General features: G+C 39.2%; 1 protein-coding gene across 1 annotated transcript in view; it reads right to left on the reverse strand.

Moving 5' to 3' along the window:
- Positions 1–15,045, reverse strand: part of MOCOS (molybdenum cofactor sulfurase) — a 429,522-nt gene that overhangs the window by 369,324 nt on the left and 45,153 nt on the right. Inside the window, exons 2-3 of the mRNA XM_040353488.1 lie at positions 13,065–13,154; positions 2,540–2,606 (exon numbers count right to left, since the gene is read on the reverse strand). Of these exons, the coding sequence (XP_040209422.1) occupies positions 2,540–2,606; positions 13,065–13,154 (157 nt within the window). The remainder of the gene's footprint in view (positions 1–2,539; positions 2,607–13,064; positions 13,155–15,045) is intronic.

Consider the following 15,045-nt stretch of genomic DNA (forward strand, 5'->3'; position numbering starts at 1 on the left):
TGATTAGGACTCACTACCCAGTAGGGTTATTTTATAATATTTCAGTTAATGTAAGCTACATATGTCATATTCACACTATAATACTTGTTGCAGCACTGTGCACTTGGGATCAATACCCAGTAGGGTTTATTTTTTTGGAGGGGGGCGGTGAGGTCAGAACCCAGGTGGAGGGATGAAATCAGTTGTTGCACACTGTGCATAGCACACTTCTGAACCCTGTGCAGCGTCCCTATGCAGCTCAAGAAAACTTTATTGGAGACTGCTCAGACTGAACACTATGGTGGAGTGCAGATACAACCGGCCCTTTGAGGGCAACCAAACTGCTGATGCGGGCTACCGATTAATTTGAGTTTGACACCCCTGGTCTAGACAGAGGGTCAGGTGTCCTGGATCCTGACAGGCCATCTCAGTGCAGTATGAAAACCCCATCTACAAGCTATAACCAGGAACTGATAGAAGACAGAAGACTCCTATACAGTGCTGATGAGAAAAGGTATTTAGCAGTTTCTAGTTACAAAAGGTTACATTTCCATGTTCCGTGTACTGTGGGAGACCAGATATAGTGAATGTGAGGTAATGTGTTGAAGAACACTTTAGGTTTGTTTGTTTTTCTGTTTTCGGAAAGATAATAAAACTAAAAAAATCAGTTTCCATAATTGCTAGACAGTGTGGGACAAATGTTGCCATTTACACGGGTGTGAATATTTCTTTAGATCAACAATTGCTGCCATCTTTGCCTAAAAACTCTCAGAGTACCAAATTATATAACCTACAATGGCCTTTTAAAACTGTGGAAGAATGCACATCTGCTTTTGGATTCTATTCCTCTGTAATGAATCTGCAAATGTATATCTTGACAAATGAGCCCCCAAGCTTCATTCATTCAAGACACAGATTTGAACAATAAAAAGAGGTTAGGTACAATTAAATCTGTGTCTATTTCCATGAAAGAGATGATATGTTACACTTTGTTGTGAAGTACTATGTAATTCGCTTAAATATTTAAAACATATGTATGTCTAATTGCACAGTTATTTATCAATTTATATTCAGAAACAACCGAGAAACAAAGCCAAAAATGTACGGTCTTCTTAAAGACTAAAAACAAATTAATATTCCAGCTACATGTGCATAATGGTGGCTGAATAACCCACTGACTAGGACTTTACACCAGAGACTTTCCAATAGATTTCCTAGCTCTGACCCATTTTGCTATATGGAGAGCCAATACTTTGCTATTTCCTGTAGTGGTTAATCAAAAAAAAAAAAGCTCAAGAGAAAGTGTAATGTCGCGTACACACAACCGTTTTTAATGTCCTAGAAAAAATGTGATTCTTGTCAAGCCTGCCTTGCATACACACGCATTTCACATCGTGAAAAAAAAATGCTTGAGCAAAGTGGGGTGACGTACAACACATACGACGGCACTATAAAGGGGAAGTTCCATTCAGATTGCGCCACCCTTTGGGCTGCTTTTGCGGATTTCGTGTTAGTAAAAGTTTAGTGAGAGACGATTCACGCTTTTCAGTCTTCATGCTTTTCAGTCTCTTACAGCGTGACGAATGTGCTATCTCCATTACAAACGCTAGTTTTACCAGAACGAGTGCTCCTGTCTCATAACTTGCTTCTGAGCATACACGTTTTTTCCCGTCGGTAAAGCCTACACACGACCGTTTTTAACAATGTGAAAAACAATGAGAAAAATTAAAGCATGTTCTAAATTTTTAATGCCCATTTTTCACGTTGAGAAAAATGCTCTGGAGCCTACACACAATCGTTTTTAATGACCAATTTAAAAACTGGCATTTTTCACGTCATGGAAAACGGTCATGTGTATGCGGCATAAGTTCAAAGAAATTGGCAGAGCCTTGGAACTAAGATGAGAAAATACCAGCATTGTGTTCTTTAGCTATATAACCATGGGTTAGTCAACATGCAGACATTTACCCAAAACCAAATTAGTTATCACTTTTAGATAAACTGTCCATTTAGTAGTCCTCACCATGAGTTACCTGAACTACTTTTCCAAAATGATGTATTTTTTTTTCCACATGACAGTTAAAAATGAACTGCAAGCTACCGGAATATTGCAGTAAATAAATGCAGCCAACCCACAAAGTACATTTTTTGCACTAGTATTGACAGTACTAGCCATATTGGACATTTTCGGAGCAGATCTGAGAACCATAAATGTTCTTTTTTATAAAAGGTTTTATTAATGTTTGCTCAAACAAACAGCCAACAATTTGGTAGTTACAAAGCAGAATATTTGTGTACAAACAACAACTAGAGTTCAACGCCTCGCAATATTTTGAACTATAAAAAGGAAAATTATTGGTCAAGACAATTGAAGGTTCATGCCATAGCATAGGAATTTAAGTTAAAGGAGCATCGGACCCCACAGCTAGGTGCACATAGACAGGAACCATTGAATGTTGAGATGAGGGCTCACTCTATAAACAGAGGCAAAAGAAAGAAAGAAAAAAAAATACATGCAACGTACCCATCCAGACCAAAACATTTCTTTAAACGATCTTACCTGTAACGAACATGTTCAATTGTATCATGCGTAAGTCTACTGCTTAAATTGTTGCTATGAGGATTGCCTTGAAAAAGAGAAAAATAAAAATCAGTAGAAGAAAAAGGTAAATAAATGCATTAATTTTTATGCTCACAGTGTTCACCCAATAGTATTGAAGAGAGAATTGCCAACCCCCCCCCCCCCCTCCATTCGGTTTACAGCATAACTCCAGAACACAGGAAAAGTTCTGCCCCCAACAGCAAACCCCATTGATGTCTATGGGAGCCGAACATGAGAAATCAAAAGTGCCCATTTTCAAGGCTTATATGCAAGTAATTGGCCATAAAAGGGGTATGGGGGTCCGGGTACTGCCCTAGGGGAGATGAATTATAATGCAATTTTTTTATTTTTTCAACAATACTATTTTATTGTTTTACAATAGAACCAGAAGAAAACAATGTATACATTGTACATCAGATTGCACGGTGTCGTATACAATTTAGTACGTTCATATATATATGCATTATGTTTAAACGCAATTTTTTTTTGAAACAATAATTTTTTCAGGAGCAGTCATTTTAATTATGCTTAAAGTGCCATAAATATAGTGCCTGGGGGGTCGCCTTAGTCTGCCAGTAAAGTGGCACATCTGTAGCATGTACAGAACACGCTGCAGCAAATCTCATGTAAATTGACTCGCAGTTGCAATTGCCGTCACCGCCGATTAAAAAAAAAAAAAAAGAAAGAAAAAAAAACTGCTTGGGCAGACCTTCAGGTCTGGTATGGATTTTAAGGGAACTTTACACCACAATTTGTTTTCTAAAAGGGCGTGGGGACCCCCCCATCATCCATACCAGACCCTTATCCGAACACACAACCTGGCAGGTCAGGAAAGAGGGGGGGTGAGCGAGCGTCACCCCCTCCTGAACCATACCAGGCCACATGCCCTCAACATGGGTGGGTGCTTTGGGGCAGAGTGGCTCTGCCCCCCACCCCAAAGCACATTGTCCTCATATTGATGGGGACAAGGGTCTCTTCCCCACAACACCGGGCTGTGGTTGTGGGCGCCTGTGGGTGGGGGGCTTATCAGAATCTGGAAGCCCCCTTTAACAAGGGGGGCCCCAGTTCCCACCCCCCCATGTGAATAAGTATTCACCAAAAAAGTGTTAAAAAGTAAAAAAAAAACAGAGAGACACTTTTTGACAATTCCTTGTCTATGTAAATCCAGTGTCAATCACAACACTCGCTTCACCGCCGACCTGAAAAGGAAAAAAAATAAAATCACTCCTCCCGCCCGAAAGAAAACCCCTGAATGGCTAGCTTGCAGATTGACAGTTCTTATATAGGTAAGGGCAGGGCCACCCGACGACATCACCAGGAGGCACTGCACCTTTTGCGATGTCACCGGCCCAGCGTGCACTGGTTGGTGAAGTCGCAAGAGGGACAGTGCCACCAGGCATCAACATGGGGACAAGGTGAGGTATGGTGATGTTGTAGAGGTAGGAGCAAGCAGGTACAGAACAATGGCATTTGTGAAACAATAGGCAACTGTATAGGTTTCCTCCTGTTTCTGGTCTAGTACAACTAATAGCTAAATGGTCAAGACGGACTAGGTGCCCTGGGAAAGGGGAGAGTGAGAGAAGGAAAGTATTGGAAAAGAGTCAGGGTGGGGGAGGAAGAGAGAAAAGCCAGGGGAAGGAAAGGTAAATAAGTGTGGGGAGAGTGAGTGACATAGTAGTAGTTGGCTCAGGGAGTCTCCAGGTGCTTAGACATCCATGAAAAGAGAGAGTAGTCCATAGGTAAAGACAACATCTTGTGGCAGGAGATCTTAGGTGTCTGTCAGTTGTAGAAGGTTTTTGATGTACGTGGTAATAAACCTAAATCAGTGCTGATTGGTCCATGTATACAGGTATCAAGGCATGATGGAGGAAATACAGCTGGTTATGCAGGAGATGGTGGGTCAGGAATCCCTGAAACCTGATGGTCTCCCGGCCGAGACATACCAGCATTATTGGAAGGTGTTGCTCCCGGAGCTGCTGCGGGTCTGGAATTGGAGAGCTCCCCTCATCTATGATGGAATCCACTATAGTAAGGATATATAAAGCAAGGTAAAGATATACTTAACACATCCTCATATAGACCCATCTCTTTACTGAGCTCAGATATAAAAATTCTTGCAAAGGCCTTGGCAGTCAGGCTGAATAAAATCACACAGAAACTTGTACATGAGTTTATTAGCTCTCACATGGATGGACTAAGCAGGCTAGACACTGAGCCATGAGGAGGTAGAAAAGAACAGTAAAAAGACCTGCGTAAGAAATATTGCAGCCACAACTGGCGGAAGAATTGCATCTTTTTGGAGAGCAGCATGTATTTCTCCTGCGTTTACCCATGGTTTTTCTTTGTATCCTGAGCAATTCTTCTGCCAGTTATGGCTGCAATATTTATTGGTCTACCTGACCTTGGCTTGGTATCAAAAGAGCCCCTAATTTTCCACTTCTTAATAAGTGATTAAACAGTACTGACTGGCATATTCAAGGCTTTTAAATCTTTTTATAACCTTCTCCATCTTTGTAAAGTTTCATTACCTTGTTACGCAGGTCTTTTGCCTTTTCTTTTCTACCTCCTCATGGCACAGTGTCTAGCCTGCTTAGTGCATCCATGTGAGAGCTAACAAACTCATTGACTATGTATACACAGACACTAATTGTGATTTAAAAAGCCACAAATGTGGGAAATTAACCTTTAATTGCCATTTTAACCTGTGTGTCACCTTCTGTGTCTGTACCAAGGTCTAACATTCCAGGGTATGTAAACGTTTGATCAGGGCCATTTGGGGGATTTCTGTTATTAGGATTTAAAAAAGCATCCATTATGCGATTATAAATAGCTTCCTGTGATTGCTATTCTTAAATAAAAGACAGTTTTTTGGCATGATCAGTCATATTTTCAATATTAATGGCAAAATTTAAAAATGTCTGCCAGGGTCCTTCAGTTGTGCGCAAATATACATACCTACATACACACACACACATTATATATATATATATATATATATAAATAAAAATATAAATTTGTAGATAAAATAAAGAAGGAATTAACTAAAACATTAGGGTACAATATTTATGCAAAGGAATGGGAGGGAGGAGCTACAGATTAATATCAAGATAAGGGTCAGTGATATAGATTTTTGCCCCAAAAAAATTATGCTTATATAAGTGTAATAGGGATCTATCAAAATTTGTAGGAAAGAGTTTTTCATTAGACATGCATCACGTCATTTTTTTATCAAACAAAATGTAGAGTTTGGTAGGGATATTTACCAGTAATATTTCCTAATGCCAGCAAGTTTAATGCCTCCTGTATGTTTAGGTGTCATAAGTTTGGTTATGCCAATACTACCCAATTTTTTTGTTCCAAATAAATTTATTGAACAAGACTTGTGTAATGAGTACTAGCTCTACCCATCACCATCCGCTTAAAGGAAAACCATCGGGCATTTAGGAAAAAACTAAAGACCCACCTCTTCTGAAAGACCGGTACGACGCTGGATTCCAAGCGCCTTGAGGCGATTAAGTTTGCATTTGCTGCGCTATACAAGTCACTCACTCACTCACTCACTCACTCACAGTATCGATTGGAGGAGATATGGAAGGGCATTCATTTTCAGGATGACCGTTTGACAGAAAAAAAAAGAAAGTTGGTCTTTAATAGCTATGTAGATCTGTTTGGAGTTGGAAGATGATCTTTTGGTGGTGCAGTATCAACAGGTTTGAAAGGTTTACTGGTACCTTTATGCCTAAGTATGTAAAGGCTTTCTTGCTACCAGTCAAAGAGAAAGTTTATTTTAAAGGTGATGTGTGTCCTGGGAGAGTGTAAGATTGAACAGGATTAGGAGTAATTAATTTAAGAAATTGAAAAAAAGCTGGAACTTGTCAAATGATTTTACAAGGTCAGGAAGGGATATAAGGTGTTTGATGAGAAAGAATATTAGGTTGTCAGCAAAGCTGCAATCTTGTTCTCTCCTGTAGTAGTAGCAAATCTTTGTACACCTCCTACTATTCTTTGTAGAAAGGACTCTAAAGATAGGATAAACATTAAGGGGACTGGGAGCATCCTTGTTTTGTGCCATTAGTTATGCAGAAAGGATTCGACAGGCAGCCTATAACCAGAGTTGTTGTATAACATGTGAGTTCAGGTCATTATTTTGTCCCACAGTTCTAAATGGCATAGGGCCGTGGACATGTAGTCTCATGCAATCCCAGTAAACACCTTTTCTGCATCTGTTTAGAGATGTTAAAGTGGATGAAAACCTGATTCATGAAATTTAAGCTGGGCACATATATCGGCAGTGTTTTATTATCTCTGTTCAAAGCACTAAGTCCCGTAGCTTTCCCCTTCTCCATTCTTCTGCTATCAGCCTGATAACTCCTGATTAGGGATGAGCCGAACACACCCCGTTTGGTTCGCACCAGAACCTTCGAACGTACCTAACGTTCGCGTGAACATTTAGAACCCCATTGACGTCTATGGGACTCGAACGTTCGAATTCAAAAGTGCTAATTTTAAAGCCTAATATGCAAGTTATTGTCGGAAAACGCGTTTGAGAACCCGGGTCTTGCCCCAGGGAACATGTATCAATGGAAAAAAGTTTTAAAAACAGTAGTTTTTTTCTGGAGCAGTGATTTTAATGATGCTTAAAGTGAAAAATAAAATAAAAAAGTTTGTTTAAATACAGTAACTGGGTGTCTATAGTATGCCTGTGAAGTGGCACGTGTTTAGAACTGTCCCTGCACAAAATGAGATTACTATAAGAAAAAAGTAATTTAAAACTGCTTGCGGCTTAAATGTAATGTCTGGTCCCTGCAATATGGATGAAAATCATTGAGAAAAATAGCATGGGTTTCCCCCAACTCCCCCCAGGTCATTACAAGCCCATTTGGCCCTATATACTTTGAATAGCAGTATATAGGTGGTGCAAACAAGACAAGGACTGTAGGCTTGTTGTTAAGTTGAATCTGTTTGTAATTGTGAATTGGTACTTTTTTAAAGTGTAGCTCCAGCCATGAAATCTATTTTTAAGCTTTTCTGAAAACATAGAGAAGGGTTATCACCCCTGTAACATTTGTGTTGCTGTCTGTGTGCATCGGTTTAGAAGATTGCAATTCACTTTCTGTCCCAATGTCAAATGATTTTTTGAAAATGCGTTTTTTTTAGTGAAACAAGGATTGGTGATAAAGCATCAGTGGATAGGAGACACCTCTTATAGAAGTGAATTTCCCTTCCTAGAGGTAGATTTCGTCTCACTTCCTGTTGTTTCCTTCCGTTTGCAAGTAGGAGTCGTTTGTAAGTTGGATGTTTGAAAGTAGGGGCCTGCCGTATATACTCTGCATAAATTTGGGCCCTGGGTGTTGGTGTAAGCCCTCACAGTTAGTCTTGGTGGGCGCTGGAACGCCCTGCTGTGTGAACTATTTTATCAAGAACTGTAATTACATGCCATTGTTGAACAGTGGTAAAAAAATTAGGCCTTTGGTGCTGGCGCTGGTGCCACAACACTGTAAGTCCTCACAGTTACTCTTGGTGGGCGCAGGAATGGGCCCTGCTGTGAAATATTAGATCAAGAATTGTAATTACATGCCCCTGTTGAACATGGGCAGAAAAATTGGGCCTTTGTTGGTGGTGGTGCTGGTGCAACACCACTGAAACCCCTCACAGATACTCTAGTTGGAGCGCAGGAATGAGCCTGGTGCAAAGTATTGCATCAAAAATTTTAATTACACGCCCCTGTTAAACAGGGGCAGAAATTGGGCCTTGGGCACTGGTGCTGGTGCCCAGAACCAAACATTTTCTTACAAGCTATCAGCATGATCATTTAGGAGGAAAAGGATAGTCACTCAGCAGCACTGAATGTCCGTTCTGAAAGAACGCTGGATGCAGGACAAGCCAGTAGCTCAATTGCGTACTGTGCAAGCTCTGGCCAGTGATCCATCCTCAAGACCCAGTAAGCCAGAGGATTTTCGGTGGGAAAAGTGTCCAAGTCTGATCTTGCCCCTAGGTATTCCTGCACCATGTAAAATAGAGACGCTGGCGATGGTTGCTGGAACCGGTCATACCTTGGGGCTGCAGACTAAAAAATTGTCTGAACGCATCGCTCAGACGGCCACCTTCTCCACCGCTCTTTCTGTAACTGACCAAAGCCTCAGCAACACGTTGTCCAGGACCAGGATTTTGAACCTCCCAGTATCTGGAAACGCGTTGCACAGACCTTTCTGCAAGGCCTCCCAAAGATGTTTCATCTTCTGCTCCCTCTGTGACGACAAGATAAGGGCACAGATTCAGATACAATTGTGTATCTTAAGGCGGCCGTAGCGTATCTCCTATACGCTACGCCGCCGTAACTTTGAGAGGCGAGTATGGTATTCAGAAAGATTATGCGCCCGAAGTTACGGCGGCGTAGCGTATAAGGGCCGGCGTAAGCCCGCCTAATACAAATATGGAAGATGTGGGCGTGTTTTATGTAAATTAAGGGTGACCCCACATAAATGACGTTTATAACGAACGGCGCCGTCCGTGAACGTATCCCAGTGCGCAGTCTGGCGATGTCACAGCGCATGCGCAGTTTAAGATAAGCCTGACGTATCTCTCTGCGACACGGTCGGACCATCATTTGCATGGGGTGACGCCCACTTACGACGCCTTACGCCGTCGAAAATACGTTCTGCTGGTGCAACTTGGTGAGTAATATCTTTCTGAATACAGTACATGCCTCTCCGCGCTGGTCCGGCGTAGCGGAAATAAGATGCTCTACGCCGGCGTAAATATGCGCCAATGTATCTGAATCCGTCCCCCGATTTTCAGCGTCATGATATTTGGGGCAAGATATAAATGGATAGTAGGTGTAATAGCATTTGGCATTACCAAGTTTGGAAGGATCACACTTGATCAGAAAGAAAAAAAGGCTAATCTGGGGTATGAGGTTTAGAGTAGAATGTGTAGAGTTTAGTTTCAGGGTAGATGAAGTGATCTATGTCAGGAAGAAACAGGGAGAAGAGTTGCTTCTATATAGGCTTCATAGGCTGTGGTGTAGTCCCAAACAAAAGAATATAACAGGTGTACTAATTACTTTCTTTGTTACCCAATGGTGGGGATCCTTGTTTTATGTGAGCAACTGAGATGGTGCCAGTGAGCTCATTGAAGTACGGTACTTCCAGCCCTAACAATGATATACTTGTCCCAGTGCCCCTTGGATAAATTCCAACATGTGATGCCTTTGTGATTCCCCTACTTATGATTGTATTCTTTCCTCTATTCTGGCATGACTTGTCAGGCCTCATCTAGGAGTCCATGATTTGGATACTGAGTGGATGCTGGATATACATGTTTTTTTTGGGATATATACCTATTTTTGGAAGTTAAGATTTTAGTAAGGGGCATGCATAAGGGTATTTTATATCCTGTGCCCCTTTCTTAAGTTTTTCCCTTCCTCTCCCTTATTTATTTATGCTTACATTTTTTTATGTACATTTTTTAGCTCAGTTATGATTTTGTACAGTTTTTTTCAAAAATTAAACTGGTTTTTAAAATGTATTTAATATTTGGTTGTTATTTTGCCGATTGTGAAATTAGTCTTTGGACTTTTTGGCATGGCAGTGTTGCACAGGGAGCTTTTGAATTATTATTGCAAAAGGTGCAGCAGTGTTGCAGATCACCTGCATTCATGGCTGTGCCCAAAAGAAAGAGGAGTTTACAACAGGTCAGCTATGAGTAATGCCACGTACACACGACTGTTTTTCGGGATGTAAAAAATAAAATTTTTAATGGTCTAGAAAAAACAAAGTTTTTTTCAACCCGATCTTTAAACCGGCCTTGCCTACACACGATCGTGAAAAACAAAATGCTCTAGCAAAGCGCAGTGATGTACAACAGCACTATAAAGGGGAAGTTCCATTCGGATGGCGCCACCCTTGGGGCTGCTTTTGCTGATTTCGTGTTAGTAAAAGACGATTTGCGCTTTTCAGTCTGTTACAGCGTGATGAATGTGTTTACTCCATTAAGAAACGCTAGTTTTACCAGAACGAGCGCTCCCGTCTCATAACTTACTTCGGAGCATGCGCGTTTTTTTCACTTTGTTAAAGCCCACACACGACCATTTTTTACGACAAGAAAAACGACAACGTTAAAAACAATGTGAAAAATTAGAGCATGTTCTAAAATTCTAAGGGCCATTTTTTACATCGTGAAAAATGCTCTGGAGCCCACACACGATCGTTTTTAATGACATAAAAAAAAAACATTTTTTACAACCCGAAAAACGGTCGTGTGTACGTGGCATAAGGCTTTGGCTGAAACACATTAGCATCTTATTGTTTTATGGATGCTCAGGGCTGCTTGCTATTCTAAAAAAAAAAAAAAAAAAAAAAAAAAAAGAATATACAGGATTATATGCAGTCTCCAGATAGATTTTGCACCAGTGTTTATGCACCCATTTTAGCCACAAGCCAGAACAAACCCCACAATTTGTATTGTGTTTTTACATTATGTTCAGGACTAAAAATACAGTTTACACGTTTCTTCAGGTTATTAGACAGATTAATGAAATTAAAGAGGAACTGCTGTCTGCTCACATAATTGGTAATGAAAAAACATCTGTCATTCTGAAGCTCTCCTCCAACCACTTTGCATATTATTTTATATATACTGTGATTCTGTACTGCAGATATCTCCCTCCACTAAGCCTGGCTGCACCCATTTTAACTTTGGGCAGCTGAAGCTGCTATATGTTCACTTTCTGGATTTACAGACACACCTCCATTTCTGCAGCTCTCATTGGCCCTCTTATGACTCACCCCCTCTTCCTTTTCTCTCATGAGAGTGAGAGAGAGCTGTGCATGATGTCATAAGCCTAGGCTAATGACCAGACAAGAAACAGGAAGTGGGCTGTATAAGGTATTTACTGGCAGAATTTTTTTTATACAATCCAAAGTTAAAATAACAAGGGCAAAAGATTTAATAGATGGGAAGTTGAAAAAATTACTGAAGTTCCGCTTTAAATATTGCATTAACATTTTACTTTACATTTACAGCCAGCAGGTGGGCTCCTTTTACAGGTTTGTCTGTCTAATTATAGCTGCTCTACTAAAAATATAAGCTGTTTATACAGCTCAATAACTCAAGCTGAAACTTACAACCGAAGGAGAGAATAAACTCCATTCTCTGCTCTTCTCAAATTTTAATGAGAGAGAAAGTCAGAAAGTCAGCTGGTTTGCTTTGCTCTTTTTACAAAATGCTGCATGACAGCCCTGTCGTGGGCAAATCCTGTAGTAAATATTAAAACAAACCTTTTACATAAACAGAAAAACAAAATCAGTCTAAAAAGCATTAACTAGAAACATATCAATAAAATTGACCCGAAACAATTACTGTATTTATTGGCGTATAATACTCACTTTTTTACCCTGAAAATAGAGGGTAAACTGTGCCTGCGTGTTATACGCAAGGGGCTGTGGATAGTTTTTTTCCTGAAACTTTCCTCTTAAAGTTAGGGTGCGTGTTATACGCCGATAAATACGGTTTATATGTTTCCCTTCAAAGTATAGGTTCACTGTTGAAGGTAAACCTGTCCAGGTCCTACGCATCCCTTGCAAAATTGCAAAAAAGCTGCCTGGCTTGGCTGGGAAAGTGGGTAGTGTAGCTATTGTTTCCTATATGTGGTTAACTGTGCATCCAGATCTTCATTTTTATAGTACAACCGCATACAGAGCCATTTATTCCGGCAACTGTATTTAGTATAAAATATGGAGCAAGAAACACGGCAACATAACCAATTGCAATAAATCAAGATCTTCAAAAGGAACCAAAAGATTTTTTTAATTTCCCAGAATGTTTACAATCACATATTTATGCAATTTTGTTTTATGAAAATACATTTTTATACACAGACAACAAAACCAAGTAACAACATACAAAATTTTCATAAAATGTAATATTTCGTAACTGCAAAAAAAAAAAAAAAAAAATGTATTGCGCATAAAGCAATATAAAAGCATAGATTTATATCACTGCAATATTTATATATTCTAAAATGATTGGCACATGATACAAACATTTCCTTCCAGCTCTGTGTAACGAGTACACATTAAAAAAAAACCTCACTTTGACTTAAGGTTTATTAAATATGGTATTTAGAGTGTGTTGTGAATACACTTACCAAAATTTGACATTTTATAAAAGGGATATATTCACATTTTAAAGGACACATTTTACAACTACTTAGAGGTTACAAGCCTGCATAACTTGGTATTCACAGTGTGAAATCTTTACAATTAAAAGGCAGATGTTCTAAAATATAACCATATAACTCCACACACTAATGTCAAAAAAGGCATTATAGCTTAGCAGCAAGTTACAATTACATTAATCACTGCTCATTAAAAGAAAAAAAAAAATACTACAGAAAAACTGCGGTTATAGTATAATTTCTTCACACTACTAAAAACATTTTTTTAGACAAAATGTTTATTAGAGAAAAAGTACTTATACTAACCATAAACATTTTCAGACAAATCAGCCATGAATTTTTGAAGAAGGCTTTCGGGAAAAAGTGCTGTGCCAACATGATCAAGGTAAATCAAATCTGAAAAAAAGGGGGAAGCATTTGTTATAATTTTGCTTTTAGCAGGTACCTAGACTCAGATAAAACATTATTATATATATATATATATATATATATATATATATATATATATATATATATATATATATATATATATATGTATATGTGTGTGAGTGAGTGAGTGAGTGAGTGAGTGAGAAAGAAAGAAAGAAAGAAAGAAAGAAAGAAAGAAAGAAAGAAAGAAAGAAAGAAAGAAAGAAAGAAAAAGAGAAAGAAAAAGAGAGAGAGAGAGACTAATTTCAATATAATAAATTGTGCAATTGGTTAAAGCCATACGTTCCCCCCCTGAATAGCTGGTGTTCAACCAGTTCAGCCCTTACGCATGTATAACATGTATATTTCTGCTATGAGCCTATATATTCTGCATAAATGTTGTCATTATTTAAGTTAATTAATACATATAGTCATATAAAAATGTTAGGACATTCCATGGGCTTTGTTGACTTTTTTAAAATATTTAAAAAACAGGCAAAAATTAGCTCTTCATGGGCTAGCACAAAGGTACCTTAAATAAATAGACAACACGATAATATATTACAACACTTATTTATTAATTTTGGATTTTTTTATGGCCACGGTGTTATCCATAAGGGGTTAAAAGAATTATTTAAATAAAATAAATAAGTCATCTTGGCTAAGATATGTTTAACAAAAAATTAAATGGTGTCCATCCAGCCAAAGCTGGAAGACTACTTCCCTAATTGGACAACACATGACTTCTGAAAATAGGGAGGGGGGGTGGGCGTCTCTGGCTGACAGGAACGGTCTGAGGGACCGCCGCACTCGGTCCCTTTTATCAACTTCTTCCATGCGGGTTATACAACCGCCCAAAGCGGCCAATCAGCTGCTCCGTCCTGACGACCAATCCCACGGCTGCCCAGGGACGTCGCAAATACCTGCGGGATAAAACAAAGCAGGAGAACTGCACGCTCTCCCTTTGAGCCAGCCCATGTTGGTCCAGTTTATTGCTGTGACCTTTTATTCAAACAGTTCCTACAGATGAAGGCAATATAGTTGAATAAATTACACATACAATTGGTATTTATTTTCATAATATACAGTACATTTAAAAAATGCAGGCATTTCACATGGAAATGTAAGTGCAACCTTACATTTTTTACCAATTCAAATCTATAAAATTAGAACTAGGTGTTCCAGATTAAGTGGAACAGGTACATCCGAGCTACTACCTCCTGTGCAATGCCTGGTGAGCCTCAAGAAAACAGCACTCAGTCTGTGAAGTCTCTGTAAACCCCCATGTAGTCCATGCAAAAAGGAGAAAGACTGCTGCCATGGAAGTCAGATAAAACATTGTTTTATTATTGCATGTAAACAGCAGTCAAAAAGAAATTCAATGCGTTTCGGCTGTTAGGCCTTAGTTATGACTGACGACTGACACGCACTGGATTTTTTTGGACTGCTGTTCACATGCAATAATAAAACAATGTTTTGGCCAATTTCCATGACACTAGCCTTTCTCCTTTTTTGCATGTTCCAGATTAAGTGGCAATGTCTAGAACCCCTTTAGAAAAGTATACAGGTTGAACTTGTCTTTTAAATTTCAAACTTCTGTTGCTTTGTTCAATCAAATGAGTTTTCTGTGGCCCTCAGAAAGAGGGTATAGGATGATCATGAGTCTAGCAAGAGATGTAAAACTACAGTTTGCTATTGAATATGTAGGTTATCGTGTTACACATGCATTGTCTGTTTGTCTTTAATAATGTTGTCCCTACCTCACCCAGTAGCTAGGTAATGCTCTATATAATTAGTCCCACCCTTTTTTCCCCTTACTTTAGCCTCCATTCACCACATGTGATTTATTCTGTTGGAGCTAGACACACTATGATTTTTT

This window comes from Rana temporaria, chromosome 5 (assembly GCF_905171775.1).
Source record: "Rana temporaria chromosome 5, aRanTem1.1, whole genome shotgun sequence".
NCBI lineage: Eukaryota > Metazoa > Chordata > Amphibia > Anura > Ranidae > Rana > Rana temporaria.